This window comes from Falco rusticolus, chromosome 11, assembly GCF_015220075.1.
Source record: "Falco rusticolus isolate bFalRus1 chromosome 11, bFalRus1.pri, whole genome shotgun sequence".
Taxonomy (NCBI): domain Eukaryota; kingdom Metazoa; phylum Chordata; class Aves; order Falconiformes; family Falconidae; genus Falco; species Falco rusticolus.
Genome location: NC_051197.1, coordinates 6,558,994 through 6,581,355, shown reverse-complemented (window position 1 = coordinate 6,581,355; position 22,362 = coordinate 6,558,994). Strand labels below are relative to the sequence as shown.

At 40.5% G+C, this 22,362-nt stretch overlaps 1 protein-coding gene across 2 annotated transcripts in view; it reads right to left on the bottom strand.

Annotated features, from left to right (window-relative positions):
• The window catches only part of GLIS1 (GLIS family zinc finger 1), a 113,443-nt gene that overhangs the window by 15,156 nt on the left and 75,925 nt on the right, over positions 1–22,362 (bottom strand). Inside the window, exons 5-6 of one of the 2 annotated variants that reach the window (XM_037404837.1) lie at positions 20,119–20,251; positions 11,463–11,613 (exon numbers count right to left, since the gene is read on the bottom strand). In XM_037404837.1, the coding sequence (XP_037260734.1) occupies positions 11,463–11,613; positions 20,119–20,251 (284 nt within the window). The remainder of the gene's footprint in view (positions 1–11,462; positions 11,614–20,118; positions 20,252–22,362) is intronic. The other variant, XM_037404838.1, reaches the window with a different exon arrangement.

Sequence of the window (22,362 nt, the reverse complement as noted above, 5' to 3'; positions counted from 1 at the left end):
TAGCACAGGAACTTGGGCTGAAACCCTGGAAGCACCGTGTAACACTTGACCATCGCTGCCTCCTCTGCATGAAGAGAGACTTCAATGCAATTGTGCTGGTCACCATAAAATCTACTATGCTCTGCTCAGTCTCTCCCCAAAAGGGAATTTAACATCTTTCCCATAACTTAAGGCACAGTTTTTAGCTAGGAAAGAGCTTTGCTCAGCAGAAAAAACTGGCTATATTAGCTACAAGTGGCCAACACAGGGATTTGTCTCCATAAAATACTCAGCACAATGCCTGAAGCTCGAGCTGGTCCCTAAGATATTATTTTGTGTGTGTGTATGCATGGGGAATGTGCCCTGGCACGCTCAAGGAGAGTATTTTCATCAGCTAACTGTCCAGTTCCAAGTGCCGTGTTTTTAATTCTCTCCTGAATATTTGCCTAGTAATTAGGTTGCTGTGATACTGAGGCTGTTAAAAGAAAACCAGAATCATTCCTGATACAAATTAAATAGATAATGCATTAGCAACAGAAAAGCGCTTAAAAGAAGATGCCTTGTGTGTGGAAGAAGAAACACTGAACTACTTACACCAGGAACTCAGCTGGATACATTAAAAATTCCCAGGCAGTAGCTCAGGCGTGTATGTTTCAATAACTAATAGCCTGGACATTTCCTGTTAATACCATACTACAACCACAATTTGCTTTGGTTTGGATATTAATAATAAATATATACCATATATTTTACTTTAATTGTAACTTGTATAATTCAGTAAATTTGCAGGTCCTTTCGGGGCATTTAAATATATACCTGTGCCTATATATAGCTATATATAGAGATACATAAATAAATACTCTCACACACATGTAAAAAAAAATCCTTATCTTTCCTTCGTTCATTACATTTGAGGGCTCCTAGCTATGCAGCATGTTTCTGTTCAGGAGTGTAAATCTTTTTGCTATCTCCATAAACCTTGTGACAAAGCTAAGAAGAATCAATGGTTCTTAGATTGCTTCCACTGATGATGTAGTCTGGCTGTTAATGGTGTACCCTGTCTTAAAGGATGCTTGATGGTAACTCAAGCAACAAATTAACCCACTGCAAGGTTTTACTACTCCATTGTTAGAAACCTATGCCCCTTACGTGAAAGATAATTTACCTTATTTCTAGCCATTACCTGCAGCAGACACTAATGAAGTTGACTAGCAAGCCCTCTCTGAATCCAGCAGTTTTCCAGTTGTCTACTGATGAAACTGCTCCTGCTAAAAACTTTGCTGTGTGCAAAATATGATGCAAGTAGGAAAGCTTTTTCACCTGAACATTCATTTTGGTGACTTCAGACCTAATGACAACAGGTGCTTTTCAATCCCTGTCACACAGAGAGGTACAGAATCATAGAATCTTTTAGGTTGGAAAAGACCTTTAAGATCATCAAGTCCCCAAAAGGTCTGTGTTCCTTACACGTGTTGACTGGTTTTGAACTTTCAGTGTCTTTTGGGAATGGCAGTGCTGTGCAACTTTCTTGAGCAGTTATAATAACAGAAAGGGATTACACAGTGGGATGCAGTAAGAATCTACTTATAAATGACCATATATTAACAGTGGTAAAACCAGTTCTGTTTTGATGGATTAAGTTATTGTGGGAGTTAAAAATATCTGAAGATATACTAGAATAGTAAGTAAAACTTCCAAGACTACAAGCATGCCATTGAAAGAACAGAATTTAAAATGCAGTTTTTTCCGATTACAAGGGTGCAGTGGAGAAGCCAGTCTTCTCTCCACCTTGTCCAAGACACAGGAGCAACAGGGCCTGTACCACAGAGAGAGGCAGGTTGGCTTAAAACAAAAGGAACATTTTGCTCACACAGCATGCCCTGGCCTGTGGCATTCATAGCCACAGGAAGTCACAGAATCAAACAAAATGCCTGTTTTTTTTAAAAAGGGACTTAATAATTTAATGGGCAAAACCAACATTTCCATGCTAAGCGAGGGCTAATCAAATCTTGTGCTTCAGGATGTAAACTGATCACCCAAGGAGGCAGAGAGGAATTCTCTCTCTTCACTCATCATTCAACTTTGTATGATTGACCAGGTATTGTGGGTTTTTTCAAATTCCCTTTGAAGCACCATGTGTAGGATGGCGCTGAAGACATAATACTAGTCTTGAGGGACCTATGATTTCAGGTGGAGCTGCAAAGCTAATGCATTCCTCTCCTGAGAATGCATCAGCAGACAATTAAGTAAAAGGGCTAATCAGAAAAATCTTGTTTATGTAATACTTTCATCCACACAACCAAGAGAAAACTACTGGAAGAACTGATCCTAACTTGATAACATCCCTTGTCTATGGTACTGTGCACATTTCTGCACTTTGCTGAACAGTCTTAAAATTTCAACTCAGCTTCACAGCCTTTCCTAAGGGAAGCTCTTTAAGTTAGATGAGATACCTCCCACCAAGTCATCAAACCAAATGTTAGACATCGACAACAAGCCAATTCCTCATGTCTACTGCAACGCATTTGTCGCACACATCAATGGGAATGCTCAAAAATCTTCATCTTAACAGGATTTTTTAAAAAAGAAAATGAAAAGTGACAACACAGACAATATTAACCTGTCTTCTCTCTCATTTTATAAAAGCGCATACCTTTAGGAAACAAACATAAATCCCAATAAGACTTTCACATAATTTTTTTTTGTGATCATGTTTTAACAATACAATTTTGGATGGTGAAAGTTTATATTTAATTGTAAGTAAGGCCCATGTGAGGGAACTATCTAGGTACGCCATGAGCTAGCTGAGCTATAGAAAAGACATCTAATAGGCTACAAGTACCACTGCCTTGTTTTAGAATTACTTATCCTGCCTCCATTTTCAGCCTCCTGAAGTAGGCAGTGGTGTATAAGAATCTGTGTACTTGCAGAACACACACCACCAAATGTCTTGTCCCAATATTATCGCAACATAAAGAACCAAAAAATAAATACATATCAATATTGATTTTTCTGAGCTTTCTGTCAAGATGTCTAGACGCATATTTTCTATATTCATCCACAGTACTTATTCTGAGTAAGAAACAGATTCACACTTTAGTCTGTCTTCATTCAATAGCAGTTCCTGGACAAACTAACACAGGGTAAGAAATTGTAAAGCCAGATTCTGAGCAGTTTTAAGATGAGCTTTTGCATGATCTAGTTGATCATCTCTTGACTGCCAAAACCTATAAGCAGTATACTTAATTAGTAAATATTGAATGGAAAATAGAAAAATAATGAAAATAAATTCAAACTAAGATTCTTGAATAGTAAGTGTAACAGCAAATGAAGTGTAACAGCAAAACAGAAATATCTAAGGTAGGGATGTTTCCAATATGAAAACTGTCTGGGTTTGGGGTTTTTTTTAGTGATGTGATGGCTTGATTGGCAGATTCCTCAGCTAGACAAAGAACCTCAACCCATATCCCATTGAGTTCAGTGGAAACAGGACCAAATCCAGACTGAAAAACATCTGTCCTTTATCTCAGATATTTTTTTGTATATTTTGGGTTATAAGACCATTCTGTAATAAAGTTCTCATGCATAGCATATAGCCATATCAAACAATCTTGACTTTGAGAATTACGTTTCACTCATATTAATATGAAGAAAAGCATATAATAAAGCACCAGAGTAAGAAGCACAAAGCAAAGAAGCTCCATGTTTTATCTTAAGTGACTTGTACAGTATTGCAGCTAGTTAAAAAACTGTGATTTGCCATGAAAGCAGGTTCTACCCTAAAATCCAGCATGCCAGCCATTTCATTCATAAAATCTCTCCCCCAAGCATTATAGTTACTTATATTGTGAGAAAGTCCAATTCAGTTCCAGGACCAGGAGATTATTTTTTTTTAATGGAAAAAAAAGTTAACACTGATTTTCATCTCTTCCCATAATATTAAAAATGATGTGTAAAGCTCTGCTAATCTGGTCTCTGGATAGCGCCCAATCTCTTGCCACGTGTTTCTGTTCTGGGTCTTGCCCTACGGGAATTTCTGTCAGCACATGCTCAGGAAACAGTTATACCGTTCACTTTTTTTTTTTTTTTTTTTTTAAGGCGGACTCTATCTGAAGTTTGGTGAACCTTTGCACTAATCACTGCCAGGTGCCTCTGGCTAGGTTTCTGGAATGCAAGGAATCTTTTCCTTCTCTCCCTCTTTCTTCCTTTCTCCTCTTCCCCCTCCTTCCCCTGATATATAATAAATCCTTCAGTGCAGATCACCTTGCTGGGCATCACTGCATTTTATTACCCTTTTCTACAAACAATGAGCAAACAAGTTACTGGGCTGTGACACAGTGCCCTTCTTACAAGGCCTTCACTGCAAGATATAACACTGTGTTTCTGATTTTCTCTTTTCTCACTGTGCTTGTGGCCAGCTTGAGTAGGTGGCTACTGTAAGAGACTCGGGCTTTATTCCTGGCTCTGCTACTAACACAGCGTGTGACATACCTCTCTCTGTAACATCTTTAAAGTAGGACTGAGGCACTGTCAGCCTTTTCCTAGAAATACCAGATAATATTTTTCATTCAGAATACTGTCTGGGATTACTTGAATCCAGCTCTGCATCTTCCCTCACCCACACTCTGAGCAGTGATGACAACAATTGCCTGTACAAAGAGTGCAGGAGCTAGTTAGCTGTGAGGAGTAAGAGGGGCTTCAGAAACATTATGGAGAACAGCACCCATGGGACCTTTAATGTGACTGAAGAGTCTTAGGTCATTTAATTGCTCTAGAATATTTTTGATAATACCAGTAACAGTGATAGGAAAACAGCTTTGGGTTCAAAATTACACAGGAGCCATAGGAGCCCTTTCCTGGTACACTCAAAGGCTTTCTGTGTGGGCCTTCTCTTCAGGTACAGAGTGACGTACTGAAATACAGTCTTTTCTAACAAATACGCATGTAAGTCTCAGTTTGGTATAAAGCATAACTCAGTATTTTTTAATGCATTTCATTACCTACACAAACTCACACATACACGCAAACACATTTTTTCTATGTTAAATGAATATCTCACAATTGTTCCGACCTAATATGTGCAATTTCTGCAGAGCAGTTAATCATAGCAATCATGATGGGAACTGTGCCAATCTAAAAGACATTTTTATTTATAAGCATTTGTTCAATGGGTTTGAAATGAAGCTGATGAATCACTACAGTGGAAGCCACTACACATAATGGGAAATTTGAAAACTTAATCTTGCTAATAATCTACCAGGAAAATATATTTCAAAAGTTAAAAAATCCTTATTAACGTGGTCAAAGAAATATCAAAACATATTTAAATAAAGAGCACTGCCTTAGGTTCAAGTAATCGCCAGGAAGTCAATTACAAAGACACGCAATCAAACACTCAATATTATCCAGCATGTACTGCATGCTTGACTGAGCTATCTTATTTTAGTCATTTAAGGTCATTATTGTCTGGCAAGTATGCAGCAAGATGCTTCCAGGTGCAGGTGGATTCTGTACAGGTAGTTGATGTCTGCTTTCAAGTTTACAGTCTAAAAGCCACTATACCATACAGTGGGAGATGTTGAGATAACTTAATCACTTGTTATACCCTGATAAATTATTGTGTTTGGCATATATGGTTTACATCTAACTGCAGAAATTTTGCTAAAAAGAAAAAGAAATTTGAAAAGGAAAGGAACAAAAATCAGCTTTACAGATGTTAAGTGTAAATTTAACTACAGATAAAACCAGTAATGGCTAAAATAGTTAATAGAATGCAGAAGACCTGTGGTTGAATCCACATTAAATGCTTTCTGAGTTACTCTGACCAAGTCCTTTAACCTCCCACCTTCTCCCATAACTTTCTTATTTCTTACTCTAAGATAGTTTTGCTTACAGTGTCTCTTCTGGGCAGGTAACATACCATTTAATTTGAGATGCACTGATGAAAGCTCCCTAATGAGTGTCAACCCAGCCCTTTCAGAAACACAAATTAAATACATGCCCACCTATTTCTATGAATGGCCAAACAATATTTTACCCTGTGATCAAGCACTAAGTTATTCTTAACCACACATTGTTGAAATAAGCCTATGCTAGTGCTAATTTTACTTTAGGGGGGGGGGGGGGGGCGGGAATTGTATAAGCCTATCTGGACATGATTATAAATGAATTCTGATCACATTTTCTACAATGAGATAAATGACTTGGGATTTGAAACCAGATGCTTTTAATTACCAATTTTCTTTGTTACATGAACCTCACTCAGCTCTGCACCTGTACATTGTTCTTTCTTTGGACAGATGTACTGATGCCCCTTTTGCGTGCTCAGATCCATAACACTGAGATAAATTATGATGGGTTCTTGGCTTCCAGCATTGAAAATGTTTTCAGCTGTCAGAGATATCTGTTTCTTGTTATTGGTTTTAGTGCTTTTGAAAGAAAGACTAAAACACCGACTTGTGTATTCTATTATAAATGAAGAGTATTCTCCAGCGGAATCCACAGTGAATGAGTGATGTATCTCCTTGGTCCTTGGAACTGTTATAAAAACTGTGTAGGTATTTAATTCTCCAGAGTACTTCTAGGGAGTAAAACTTTGTTTCCTACAAAGATTGTAGCAACATGCCCATTCCTAGTCAATTTATTTATGTGAGCTCACAAACTAAAATATTAATTAAAATTAGACATAAGTAGTTAATACACCTAATTGTCTCTTGAAGTAATGAGAATTAGGTACACAAATGCATTTTCACCTCCTGGTCGGGATTCCAACAGTTCAAAAAGATAGCATAACGGATTGAAAAGCCTCCTGCATTTCTTTTATTGGTTTTGGGGCAATTTCTTAAAACTTATCCCAGAAACAGTCATGCTTCAGAAAACTAGCTGCTTGCAAACACCACTAAAACTCTTACAGCCAGAATGTGAGTCTGGTCCCATCTGATGAGCAAGCACCCACCAAACCCTTTGTATACCACCACCACCTACCAGTAACGCTGAAGCCAAAACCAATCCCACAGAGAAGAGATGTGGGCTTGATCGAGGGTGCCATCTCCCAGCTCCGCAGCTCACTGAGAGCGGGTAGAGGGGCTGGGCCAGATTCTTATCTGAAGTGGAGGCACCTGACAGGGTCCTGGCTATGTATGTAACAGGGCTTACAGTCTCTTTTCTTGCCAAACACATACAAATCTAAACCACAAGATTTTATCCTGCATATTTTTTTCAATCTTAAAATATCAAGAATTTCAAATCTGGTGTCCCCTGGTTGAGCAAGAAGAGAGGCTCTGTGTACTTTGTTTTACCTCACGTAAAGAAAAATGAAGGACTAAATTTTCAACAGAGAACCTTCACATTTAAGTATTTCTGTGGTGTTTGAATTAGCAGGTGCTAAGAAGCAAGCAAACAAAAATTCTGATGTTTAAGCAGCCTGATTAAAATGTCTCTTTTCACCTGACTGTTTTTAAGTCCTGTTTCTTGTGATGTATGGGTAAGTGGCTCTTCAGGGAAGGTCTGGAACTGGTTGCAGTTAGCTGGTGAGAAGCCCAGGCAAGCTCCTTCCTCTAACCTTGGTTACTTAATCCTTTATATTAAAGGGGCTCACAAGACTGGATTCAGAGTTCTCATGAATCATCACCTATGGACATCACAGGTGCCTTAATTCCACTAGTTCTTCATTTACTGTTGTGTTTACAGAGCAGAAATGACCTAAATTACCAAGGGAATATAAAAAAAATAGTTTCACTTTCTTTTCCCTTGGAGACACATCACCTTCCCAATAAAGTTATTATTTGTCAGTACCCCCAGCTTCTTTTGAGAACATAAGTGCTGTTTGTTATGGGTGACACAAGTGACAGAAGGCCTCACAGTCACATATAGAGGGACCATGTTCAGATCCTACAAAGTGACCTTGTTAGGTCATTAAGTTAAATTGGTGCAAATCCCTAACTTGGTGCCACCACTCAAACTCATTTAACTTTAGTCATATCGGTTTCATTTAAGCTGATAATTTATCACACTAAATATTCTAAACTGGAATTCACAGAGATAGTTTACAAGTGAAACTAATGACATTTTTAGATTACTTAGATAATAACAGCTAAAAAAATAGTAGAAAGCAAGCCAAGTGCAACATTCACCTCAGATGTAATACTAAAAGCTGTTTTTCTGTCTCCATTCCGCTACAAATCAAAATAGACTATTTTTGCAATGGGCAAAATGAAACCAAGGTAGACATTATACATGGCATATGCTACAAGAAATGCTAAAATAAACCTTTGCGACCTGAAATAAAAAATAAATACATATTTAAACCTGGATCACAACAAGCCCACTTTCTGGATGCCAGAATATTTCTCAGTCACACACTTTTAGTTTAATTAATATCAATATAAGTAAAATCTTTTGGTCTAGCATACACTTCATACCAGAATTTGAAAAAATACTCTCCAGATTGTATAAAGCCAGTATAAATACATTTGGTAATGAAGTCAGATTTTGTTAGAACATTTTCAAGTGAATTAGATAATTTTGTCAAACTATTTAAATGTCTTAGCAAACCATTTGGGAAAATTGACTGCTGCACTTGGTATTGACTTTGGCAAAGGATGGTATAACATAGGGCTTTTTTTTAAAAAAAAAGAAAAAGCCCTTAAATCAAATTCTGAATCTTATGTCAAACTTGAGTAGACTATTTGTACTCCGCCTCATGTAGTTTTTGGCATCTTGCATATTTGATGACTCAGTAATTAGATTTCTTGATAGTAATCATTTGGTTCATGCCGCAGACTTAAACTATGCAATCCAGTCTTGTCATCGTACTGATTCACAGTATAGAAATTCTTCACATTTACTTAAACATGAATGCTGCGACAGCTGACAAATGAGGCAAAACATTATATGTGTGCCAGAAAGCTGGAGCGGTTGATATGAGGAAAGGTAGTGTTAGGTGTTTCTTTCCTATTGTAAACTATATATATTTTATATGAGTAATGCCATACTGCTATGAACTGGCAAAGGTGTAACAGTTCTATAATTCAGTGGCTCCAAGCATTAGATTATTAAGTGATTTTGCCCAGTTAAATGGATGAATGCTTTAAACAAAACTGTGCTAAGTATAATTCAAGGCCTATTAGTTCCCATTATGTTTCTGTACTTGCAATTAAAATGTCATATACGGGCTGTATTTCAGGAGTCCTTAATATCGTAAGCATAAACAATTAATTTAATTAGCAAAAGGATCTTGGGCTGGATATTGACAAAGCTGAATGCAGATTACTTTGAGTTTAGGAAATGGTATTTGAGATGCTGAAAAATTCCAAGTAATTATGTCATGAAACTAGATAGCCTGTTTTAAAATAACTATTCAAAAATACATTCCACTTTCCATTTCCTGATGTTTGGTTCATGGTTAGAAATCTGTTATCATCTCACATTTTGTCATAGCACATTAACTACGGTGTTTCTGCAAAGACTTTACATTACTTAGGTATATAAGCATCTAGAACTGAAAACGGCAGAGAGAATTCTGATGTAACTGTGGCCTAAGCAAATGACCAAAATGTTGGTAGAAGGAGTTCCGTGAGCAACTCTGCTCACTCGGCTTTGTGTTTCTGCTGAGGGATGAGTGCCGTACTCTGGAATGGAGACATGAGGGGCAGCAAGGAGAATTCCTCTGGGAGCTTCAGAGCCTTAAACTGAAAAACTGTCTGTTGCCCTCATTCTGCTGAAGTCTTTGCTTTCATTTCGTATCAACAGTACCAGAACATGAAGTGCCTTAGGAACAAAGCCACCTTACTGACAGCCTGTTAAATCCTTCCCACAGTATATCCTTACTTCATTTTATTCTTGTTTGGGACTTTTTGCCTTACCTCCCCTAGGAACCAACTCAAAGAGGAAACAGCTGAGCAGCACACTGGGGAGCAGTGACAGGAGGGGATCCTACTCCCCCAGGCTCAAGTAGTCCCATTCTGCAGGGAAAGAATTGCTCATGGATTACCCTCACTTTGGACTGTCTGTCTCCCTTTCTTCCTATTTGCGCTCACTGCCTTCTCTGCTACAGAAAACTTCCTGTTTATCTGGTGTAGCTTCCATCTAAATCAGCATGCCCAGTGCCTACAAAAATGCCGTGACTGCCACAGGCATGAGTCTGCCAACAGGAAACACATAGTTGGGAATGTGGGTGCCATGGCAGGGAAGGCAGAGGATTGGGCACAGGCATCTCATGACAGGGACAGAAGTCTATTCCCGTGATGGGCAGATATGCATCATACGTTGGGAGGGAGCACTGGTACCTGCTGCTGGCATAGGTCAGAAGAGATGGTCGAAGGAGGAACAGGGTACAGAAGCTAAGCTTGCTACAGCATTCGTTCCCCAATTAAGAAAAAAAATGGAGTAATTTGTTCCTAATTGAATTCGCTCAATCAGATAGATTGTTCTTCAGCTACTCCAGGTGCACCTTTCCTTATCATGCCCCTTCCATGCCACATAGATTCTGCCTTCGGCCTTTTGCTTAAAGCATACAATTAAAAAATTTCCGGGCTTTTCTTTCCCCATATAAAAGAAGGGGTAGGTCAGCCCTGGACTAGGATGGGAAAACTCTGCATTCAATTGCTGTATTTGCTAAAGAACCCCAACATATTTTTAGGGGAAAAAAAATCTCTTAATCTCTCTGTATCCCAGGTTCCCATCAGTAAAGCAAAATCAGAGTCCCCTCCCTGCCCAAAGTGTGGGAATTAAAACTGTAACTTTGATATTTAATTTGCATGAGGCTAGGCACCAAAAAAAATCTGAGCAAAAACATTAGTGCAGAAATTTGTGGCTTACAGAACATTCTTTACTGTTGAGAAGACGTTATGAGATCCTTGAGCAAATGGTCCTTTAGAAATATCAGGTACTGTAGCAATGCAATGCAATCCATACTGTAGCAATGCAATCGATACCATCAGTGGGATAATATATTCTTCCCTGATTAGGATCTTGCTAGTGAATGTCTGCTGCTGAGACATGTATTACAGAAAATCTTATCAGAGAGCAAGGAAGTGAGAAAGCCTGCCACTCTGACACTACCTAAGTCTTAGCTACGGCAAACACCCCTTGTTCCTGAGTGAGTCATAGTTTGGGTTTTTACCCTTTGTGAGATTTCTCATTTTTGCTGAGAAATGTTCTCCGCACTTATCCAAACCTACAAGAAGTCATCAAGGAGGAATTAAAAAAAAAAAAAAAAATCTAAGTGCTATGAAGAAAAACAACTCAGTGTGTTTTGTTGAAGACAAGTACAAGGACCTGAACAACCTGCTTTGCACAGGGGATGGATGACATCACCTTCTGAGGTCTCTTCAAAACTAAATTATTCTATGATTCTAAACCAAACAAAATTGCTTAGTTTGGGCCAGTGTTTTCCACTTGAACAGCACCCATGCAAAATAAAATAAACAATTAATCATTCATTATCATGCCAGACAAAGACTGCACATGTTTCTCACACGTACCCTTCCCTCGCACTCTCCAGCGGTGACTGATGGTGATGTGGACTGGAAAGAGTAGAGTCGAGTGGATGATGTCTTGAAGGGATGTCATGAGGAGGCGGCAATATACCTGGTGAGGGACCGTTATGGTTAGCGCTGGAACCACTGTACATGCCTGTGAACACACATCATTTTGCAAAACACAATAAGCAAGGAAGCATACAAATAAGTCCTTGACAGTCCCCAACTCCTTCCCTATTCCTCCACCGAACACTGAGACACAACCACACAGCAGCCCACTTCTGTTGGGGGAGTCATACTGCCAGGGGGAGTCACCTACCCAGAGAACCAGTATCAGCAAACACTGCTGTGCTTGGAACAGCACTCAAAGCTGTATCAGTGTGTTCTGACACATGTACATCTCCCCTCCAACCCTCTCAGGTGGTCCATTTCTTCCGTGCTCTGACAGCAGACCTGTAAGCGCTCCCCCTAACAGCTGGCAGGCCTTGGCAGGACTCTCACCCTGCCTTTACCACACTTCTGAGGGAGAGCCCGCAGTGCTCAGTTGTTTGCAGCACAATGGAGCTCATACTGACAGCAGAACAGTACATGATACCTTGCCGACATTACATCAGACATTGAACTTGGAGCACTGTACTTGCATAAGGGGGACCAGGACCTGGGTTTTTTCGTTGTTAATTTCAAACTTTTTAATTTGAATTTCAGTTAGTATGCTGCTGGACATCCCAGACAATTCAAAAATAGCAAATATTGTACAAATGAAACCCCAATAAATTAAATCCAAAGAGGAGTGAGGAGAAATTTTTAATAAGAGCATGAAAACAAAAGGTTTACTAGTACACAGAGGTACTGAAGGAGTGTGGATGTCCCATTTTTCTGGGGACTCTGGCCACTCTCCTCTACCGTGGCAGTCAGACACCAAGAGCCCACCACATCCTCAAGCACACACTTTGTTGAGGAAGCTTTGCCCAGCACTCTAAGATGCTGGGATTAAGTTTTTTTCTTACAGCCTTCCTTCTAAAGAGTAAGCCATGCACTAAAAGAGCCTGGGCTGTCTGGGGGTCAGGGCCTTGGCACTGACTTTTAGCATGAAGGCTGCACTGAGGGCAGGTCTCTGTAATGAGGGGAGACTGCAGAAGTGCTTGCTGCCTGGAGGTACAAACGCTGTTTGCAAATGCTACTCCATGGCAGGGGAAAAAAGGACTGGCTCCTAGATGCAATTCTTGGAAAAGTCTAGTCCTTCTGTTCTCAGTTTCTCTGTCTTTCTCCTCCTCTTCTTAAAGTCTGCCTATAAGACATCTCCCAGCGTCCTGGCCCACCAGGGCATGCCCCCCGGGGAATCTGAACACAGAGGAGGACTAGAGCAGCCACTCGACATTGTGTTCTGAAGGCTGTGGGGAGCAAATGAAGTTTGCCAGCTCCCACAGTGTCCAGCTATACAGCACAGAAGACCTCACGCTCCCTCCAAGACGTAGTTTCTTTGCCTCCTCTGCTCCTGTAGCATTCATCTTTCCTCTCCCACTCACTGTGTGCAGAGCTACACAGTCAGGAAGACAGAACTGTGTCAGCTATGTTTGGCCATGTCCCGTGTCACTGACAGGGTTCTGGATGGCACTGCTCCCAGACCCTCCCAGTGACATGGAACAAGCAGAAAGCAACATGAAAATCTGGAGCTGTGGGGAATGTGTGACAGCCCTCTGGGCAGATAAGCAACGGCTGAATGTCAGCATCTGTTTCTGTGTGACTGAACAGCAGAACCACTAAGGCAAGATTCCAGCCACCTTTGTCAGGGACTTCAGATGAGTCAAAAACCTCTCATGAACAATGACTCCTCAGCTGTTGACAGATCTAAAGCAACAAAAATGAACCACATCATCTCTGTCTCCTGCTAGACAGAACATTTGTCAACCAGCCAGTGAAACCAACTTGCTTTCTGCACGGAGAGCCAGACAGAAGGGGCTTTAAAGAAGTCAGATGTTCCCAGGTGATGCTAGGATTTATTTGTCAAAGCCTCTTCTGATAACAATAAGTCAGTAGCTAGAATGCTACATTGCAAAACCACTGTTTTTCTGCTGGTGGCTTCAGTCTATTTTATAATACAATGGTTTCACTTCCCCCAGATCCTTACTGTTTATACATTTATTATCAGGCTTGGAAGATGAGCCAAACACCAATTTGACCCTGACTGTGTAGTGTCATTTCACACTTCAGCTGTATCTCCTACAACATGCAGTTCAGGTATATCAGCAGCACAGCCCGGAGGAAACTGCTGAACATAAAAGGAGACGTTTATGCTCTTTAAGGCTAGCAGACTATTACTGGCCCCTGTCAGTAACTTGAACAAAAAGCTCAAAACCCCCCAAAAAGTAGTTTTAGCACTGTGGTGGCCAGTAAACACACTCAATGTTTTATCTCACAATCCCACCCCTGAACAGTTCATGAATATTTAATATGTCTCTCCTGGCCCCTTCCTTACTGTCTCAGCTACTGAGGATAGTTCAATTCTTTGCCTGAGGTGGATTAGAAAGACAGAGTAGCAGAGTGCCTCCAATCAGCATACCCCTGTAGAGAAGCAAGAAAATGTTAAAAAAAACACCCCACACATCCATATGTCCAGGAGCCAAGTCCTGTATGATCCCATGTATCAAACCCGCCCCATCAGAAAATGAAATGAAACCAGAATCCCTGTCACCTTGAGCTTCTGTCATAGCCAACCACTATGCAGAGGACTTTAATCATCTGTGGAACTACTAGGGTAGACACCCATTTCCCACTCCTGGGCTTGAGAAGTTGTCTAGCTGTGGACCTGCTCTCCTAGGTAAAGTGGGCCTTCTTCCATCTACCCTCAGTTTATCCATCTTTTGATTTACTGATCACACCTTCTGCAGAAAAGGTCCCTGCTTGGGGAACGCATGTGCTGAGGCTTGTAGGGTTTGCTCATCAGTGAGTTTTCCTTTTCCTGCATCTTTACTTACCACAACACCCTCGCTCACGCTCAGTTTGACATGCGGCATCTCTCGTCCTCACATCCCCCCACCCCGCTTCCACACCACAGCTTGTGCTGCCTCACCCCAGAAGCCACTGGCTCCCCATGCACTGACACCCCCTCTCCACGGCACTGCTAGATCGGCAGCCCACCGCAACGTCGGCTGAAGCATGTTGGGGTAAACCCAGCTGTCCCCATATCCTCTGCGACACTTAGACAAATGTGGCGCTACACGTGTGCTGCCTGCTGCCAAGCAGCATGTGTCACAGCTGAGCCCTGCCCGCCTCTCCCACAGTGGGAACACTAATTTTGGGTGCCACTCTCTGGTATCCAGCTGCCAGTATTCATGAAACTTGTCAGAGCGCAATTATCTTTGAGGCGTTTGTCAAATGTGGTTGAGCTCGGCTAATGGATTTAAGAAAATACTGTGGGGAAGGGGACTGCCACACATGTGGACAGAGAGGCGAGCAAAATGATTACGTAAGCCTTGCTTCCTAAGGAAGCACAACTAAACCCGGAGCCCTGACTTGTGCAGCATGCATCCCTCAGACACAGGGCTACTGGGGAGGGGTGGGGGGAGCTGCGAGGCTGCTCTGGCATCAGACACGGCGATGCGTGCTCCTGGGCCTGGTGGTGAGGCTCTGAGACTGCACAGCCGACCATTTGGATGAGGGCTGCATCTGCTCCTGAAGCTTCTGGATAGTGAGAAAGCCAAGACACGAGCCAACGTAGACAAAGAATCGACCCTATTGTTCACTTGCTTTGCTTGCATGGCGTGTCTGCCTATAATTAAGAGTACTTCGAGGGCCATGTGGCACAGACAATGGAAGATGGGATTTACTACAAGATTCCATGTGAGCCTGCAATGAGACATTAGTCATTTCTGTTGAGTCACTGAGGACCAAATTGGTACTTAAGTTTAAAGTTATTTATCTCACACAGTGCAAAACAGGGGCACTCCAACAGAACATAAACCTCCCTTCCCTCAGAGGGACAGACCTTTCTCTGGCCGTGGGCACTGTGCAGGGTGTGCTATACTAGGCACTATGAATGCTATCAGCTACCAGCCATTTATTCTGCTACCGGCATTCATTTTGACGTATTTTATTCCAGACTTAAGGGCACTCAGAGTTTGGAGCTGCTGTCACTGTGATTCCATGACTACCTAATGGTATGTTCATGGGTGTTAAGCCCAAAGATGGTGCTTTTAGAATGAAATATTGGCAGTGGCAGTTTATCAGGAAAGAGAGAGTGCGAACTGCCTCGTTCAGGGAAGCAGGAAGTATCTGCTGATATGAGGGTGTATGAAATCCTTCCCACTGCCAAGCCCTAATGGAAAGGAAGATCTTTTCGAAGGGAGAGAAATGCTGCCTTTGCTGCGTGGATCCCTTTGCCCAGGAAACTAGGTGCCTCTGTGGTAGAAGAACTCAAGGCGGGAAGAGCAGTTGCTAGTCCAGCCTCAGTATAATTTTCAATACTTCTAAAATTTCACTCGTTTTACAGTTTTTCTTCCTTTTTTTTTTTTTTTCCAGCAGCAAGCTATAATATTCTGATTATTTGAAGCCACACAGAAGCCTTTATAGCTGTTATGAATGACTGCTCCTGCAAGTGCAACCACTTCAGGACTGTGCACCTTGAGCCTCTTCACGCATTGACCATCTTAGCTTGTAAATATATGTCATCAATCAATATTTTAAATGGCTTGGCCTTTAACCTTAACATCCGTTGCCAAAACAGTACTCTGAACATCTGTGACTAGCAACTTTTTTCCCCCAGCTCTATGCTGAGACCAGAAAAACAATAATAAAATGTGCCCAGAGAAGATGCCCGAGTGGAATTACCTAAATGGAGACGCTTCCTTTGCAGGGAGAGTGATAGGAGCTCTTGGGCACAGCTAGAGTTGAATGTATGCAGCCATGAAGCATCTTAGTTATGAGGAGGGAAAAAGGAGGAAGATTTAAGCTAACGATGGGTTCCTCTGACTGCAAAACAGTCTTTTGCTCACTGTCTTACCCAGTCCTAAGCACAAACCTGCTTTGAAGTCAGACACAAGGAATGAGAGCTTTTTAAATATTTCATTTTTTTCGGTGATTGGCTTTCATCCCTGACATATTTAAAATGTGCTTTAACTCGGAGAAAGACAAAACTGAAACTCTCCAGGAATCCAGGCGATCCCTAAACCCCAGAGCTCTGCACATTAATAATGTGGTTTCTTCAGGGAAAAAAAAAGGGGGGGGAGGGGGGTGGGAAACCCAAACTCAAAAGCCAAAACCATGAACATTTTCATAATTTGACCTGGAATCAAGAGGACATCATATACTGTATTGATCCATGTATATCCTATATAGAGTGTTACAGATGGTTTCTCCAGAAATATTACCTCTGCTTATTTGAAAGAGCCTATGTGCAATGATTGCAGACTATAGGTGGCAGCAAGAATGTCCTTATGCTTTGATTCTGTAAGGATCAGCGCTCTAGCTTATGTGCCCTAAAACATGACAGAGGAACAGTTTTGCCTATGGAATTGTACTATGCACAGTATGAAGCAACTTCTTTTTCACTGTAAAACAGTTGTTCAAATCTTGATTTATTTTCCCTGGCACTTTTTCATACTGTGCATGTGATGGGGTCTCATTGGTTGACCTGATGGAAGTATCAGGGATGATTTACTAGTTTTTTTACAACATCCTGGTGATGGATTGATATAATCAGCAAAGAAATCATATCAGAGAAAGCCAGTATTATTGATAGATAAAATCCTTAATTTCACAAGAGGTTCTCAGAAGTGACACAGAGAGGTTAGGGCTGGTCTGTTTATCTGTAAGTTAATAACTCTTTTCCTGTTTTATTGTTTTCACTTGAAATCTGAGGCTGTTTCTGAGGTTCTTAAGTGCAGACTGTTCCGAGGGAAATGTCACTGTCTTTCCTGTCCTGCCTGGAAGCGAGACGCCAAGCCATGCTTCAGCTACACTGGACTGCCAAGGGTGGAGAGCTGAGGCCACGGACTGCTCTCACAGATCTTAAAGAGTGCAGAGGACAAAGACAGAGGATGGAAATAATGCCCTCAAGTCCCTCCAGCTTTCTGCCACTTTTTGAGGAGCTAGGTATAAACCGTGAGTGCAGACTCCCAGGGGAACAATGTTAGAATGATGGGTTATTTCCCCTTCTACTCCGTTCTGTTAACAAGTCATATTCTGACATTTTAGCATAAATTGAACTAGAAAGGAGAATAGGACATGTCAACCAGGATGCATTTTTTACTTTTTAAGGTTTGGAGTGAGAAAAAAACCAGCAGATTCTTGCCTAAGTAATTTTTAGTAATTTATTACTTTGCTTTTACAAAGCAAAATGTATTAATAAAGTGCATCAGCTCTTCCCTGGGTGCAGGGGAATTATCACCAGGCATTTTTGTTTTCTAATCCTCATTTACAATTGGATTTCTCTAAGCCTCAACAGAAACAAGCTAGGGTTTGTCTGGAAAGCTTGTACTCAGTTACTAAATCGATTTTAAACATATTTAGTAATACCAAGTCAAGCCTCTCCTCCACAGTGGAACTGAAAGAAGATAAAGTGCATCTTAAAACAAGATAGATTAATTTTGCTTTAAGTTAAATAATTTTAGGAATAATTTTGGATTTTAATAGCACTGAACTTTTTATAATATTGACCAAGTTTGAGAGTAAAGTCTTCAAAAATGGCATCCCTCCCTTTTTGTGTCTCATCTTGGCTCTGTTCTGCAATCTAAACACCTCCTCCTATGAGGAAAGGCTGAGAGAGTTCAGCCTGGAGAAGAGAAGACTCTGGCGAGACCTTATTGCAGCCTTTGAGTACATGAAGGGGGTTTATAAGAAAGATGAGGTCAAAGCTTTTATCGGGGCCTGTAGCGATAGGACAAGGGGTCATGGTTTTAAACTAAAAAAGGGCGGATTCAGACTAGATATAAGGAAGAAAATTTTTTACCATGAGGGTGGTGAAACACTGGCAGGGGTTGCCCAGAGAGGTGGTAGATGCCCCAGCCCTGCAAACATTCAAGGTCAGGGGATGGGGCTCTGAGCAACCTGATTGAGTTGAAGATGTCCCTGCTCACTGCGGGGGGCTGGACTAGATGGCCTTTAAGGGTCCCTTCCAACCCAAACTGTTCTATGATTCAGACTGTCCTCCACTCTCAGGCACAGCATGTGGTATACCAGACTCCACATTCCTGCCCTAAAATTAGGAACAGTCTATCCAAAACTGGGTTTACTATGCATTATTATTTAAAGAACTACAGAATGAAAAAGTGATTCGTATCTGTTACATCTTTTTTCTGGAGATTCTCTCCAGACCATACAAAGTGCTAGATATAACATGTTGCCATATATCCATCCCATTTCTAATATGTAACTGCCATTAAAAAATTAGTAAGGTATTAGGATAGGTCTGTAACATAACAGACAAGGACACAAGGAAACACGACAATGACAGCTTATAAATCAAGTGAATGGTGTAATCTGGATTTTTTTGCATGGTATTGGTTACCCCATCCCAAAATGGGTATTACAGAGTTAGAGGACTCTCAAAGGCAGCAACATGAATGGTTTTCCAAAGAAGGTTCCACCGAAGCAGACCAGCTTAGAGTCCATGTGCATATTCTTTTCATTGAACATCATCTGAAAGTTGCACATGCAAAATTAACCAGGGGAAGTATTATTTTCACAGAAGTGTGGGCTTTGCAACTCACTGATACATGATGTTGCTCAAGCCAAAAATAAAATAAATATGAAAATTAGAAAAAGGGCTAAATAGTTACATGGACAGACAGAATCCAGAGTGAAAACACCTAAGTGAAAGGTTCCCCACTCTAATCTCTAGAATCAGTGAGGGGATATGGGTGCCTTCACAGCGTGAAGCAGATTGCAGTTAAACTGATGACCTTCCAGAGTTCCTCTTTCTCTCTGCTGGCTAAGCAAGAACCTGAGGTTGTTACACCCCTGATTCAGGATCCTCTACTGAGGTTCAAAAGTTGTGAATCTAGATCTCATTTTCAGCAGAAGGGAATGGAAGCATTTTTTCTCTTCCTATAAAACGCATAGAACAGTCTAACATCCTTGAAAGGGGCCAGCTTTTGTTGAAACCACAAGAAAGAAAGAAAAGACAGACAAGAAGGAATGAAAGGAAGATGAAATACTAGCAAAGATAATTAAAACACTATGTTTGACATTTGAAATTCAAGCTTTTGCTCCATTCATACATCACCATATTATTTGTTATAATCACACAGTGCATGATAATACACGGCCTCATCAACTTCTTTGCAGCTCCCAAAGAGCTGGAAAACCTTACTGCTGCGTGCTTTTGTCTTTGCTAGAGAACTCATTTGGCTTTAGCAAAGCTCATGCACCTGCATTCTGCCGAAGCCAAGGCAAACTTTTAAAAAAGAGAACAAATGGATAAAGGCAGACTTTCAGCAAGGCTGCTACCTCCTTCATGTGACATTAATAGGAGCTCTTGGGCTGACTAACTCTGAAAAAAAAATGTCAGGCCGTAGCAAACAACTCACAAAATTACTTCATTTTATTGGTTTTGGTGGGTTTTTTTCATCTTCCATAGTAGCAAATTAGACCCATAACTTTTTCTGTTTTAAATCCTGTATTATATGACATATGACACCATACTTATTAGAAGTATTCTTACCTGTAATTAAATCATGGTGGCCTACAGATCTACCACATTTCCCATCCAAAATGTGTTGTGAAGATGTGTGGAGTTGTTGTATAGCTAAGCATTCGCTTAGGACATCTTGTTCAATATCGGTACATGAATTTAGCTACAAGAAGAGGACAAAACAAACATGTTTATTTCAAAGCAAATCCAGTAACTTCTAATTAAATTCATCTGTCTCTTTGCTTAGAGATTATGCATAGAAGGAAGGAATAAAATGTCATTCTTAGGAACTTGGTGTAATTGAGGATGTATCTATTATTTGGTATTTTTAATTAGAGATTTTTTTGGTTTTCTTAAGTGCACAAGTGTGCTAATCTTAAATCAACAATAATTTGCTTCAGAAAATAATGTACCCTGTGTTTCTTCAAACCTTCCTGAGTAATGTAACTGCATATTTTCAGGCTTTCTGTAGTTTCTTGGGTTCTGTGGCAAAAGGATTGCATCACCTTGTAACTGTGACACTTGGAAAGACATTCGATAGGGAAAAGCGTTTGTGCTTATCAGATTAGAACTGGTGGAATAATGCGCTGTCAGTAACGTGTAAGAGGTATCACTGATATGTCAGCTGTTCTCCATGTAAATTAAAGCTCTGGCAGAAGTGTCTGAAGCAAACTCTTGCAAACCACAATGTCGATCATATTAAAAACAGCAGGAGAGGAGAATTAAGAAAGAAAAGCATTTCTAATTCTCTTTCAAACATGCTGATGTTGCCAAGCTTTTGTCATAATATAGTGCTCACATTACACAAACAGCCATCATATTCTATAGCCATTAATAAATAGTTATTGTCTTTACGTTTACAGTTTTGCATACCAATCTCCCCTGGGTTTGGTTATGCTAAATAAAAGGTCCAGGCAAACCTATTTAGAATTCTGCTATACAGCCATTTGTTGGTTCAAGATAAACATCTAACATTTGGACCACAAAGTGCATCTGCAGCCAATTAAACTTAAACTACTACTAAATTAACAGCTAACTTTCTCCTATTTTGTTCTTGTAAAGCCTTTCAGAACAACCCAAATATTATCACCGCAGTCATCTTCTAAGCTATGAACTAAATATTCAAGATTCTTTTGATGTAAGCCTAAGTTCAGGCATTTTATTTTATATCAGAGGTGGCAGATTTTGGTAGCATCTCTCAACCAAGACATGTGGGCAGAGCAGCCTGTCAATTTTTCTTTCTTGGCTAAGTAATTTCCACTCAGAACTCCTGGGAAGCTGATACCAACAGACAAGTTGCATCTTCTGAGTTAAACCAAAAATGACCAAGTGAGCATAAAGTCTTTTCCCTTTTTTCCTAAACCTGAAATCCAAAGTAGATTGTCACCATTTCAATAACACCAAGATTTATTTAGTTGTGAAAGGGGTTTTTTTCCCCCATAATACATTTAAGTGAAATAATTGGGGGTGGTGGTGGTGTGTGTGTGTGTATTATTCTTTATGAGTCAGATTTGCTTTGGTCCCTTTTAAGAGAGCCTCATCTAAATGCACTTTAAATCTGCTGTTTTTTCAGATGCCTTTTAAGTTCAAGGAAAAAAGACACAGGATCAAGTATTCATGATGTTATCATGGATAAGTGAGACAGGAAATCTGAAGATGATTTCAAACCACTGGACGAGTGCAGATTTAGACTGGTCTACCAAATAAGGTGTGGGAGGCCAGGAACTAACATTATTTTAAGATAGACTTGATAAGTCTATGGGAGAGTATATATATGCATGGAGGGAAATTCCTCAAGCCAGGAGATTAAGAGATATGAAACCCCAGCTATTTGATGTCTTGGTACATCCAAGCAGCTTAAGTTTGCAATTGGTGTGTACTGCATTTGTTCTATATTGATTCTGTGCTTAAGGCCTCCCGCTGCTTATGCAAAGGAAGAACTTTGTGCCCCTTAAGACAAAGTTTGGATTTAGGGTTTTTTTTCCCACCTTTCTTCATAGAACTGGAAATAGGCCTCAGCAGGTGACGGTATAACAGTGGGGACTGTTCCTTTGTCCAGATGTAAAGGATGTTAACACATTAATGCATTCAGCGCAGTATACAAGCTGAACAAATGATACCCATGTTCAGTATTAGGAAATAATTCCCTCTTTCTTCCCCCAAGAAGTACATCAGCAACCACAGGAAGCAAAGATGGGGAGCTTCTCTCCTTTGGCATAGGGAGCATGGCCACTTTCCACAATCAGCTGAGAAGTTCCCGTAACAAAATCTTCC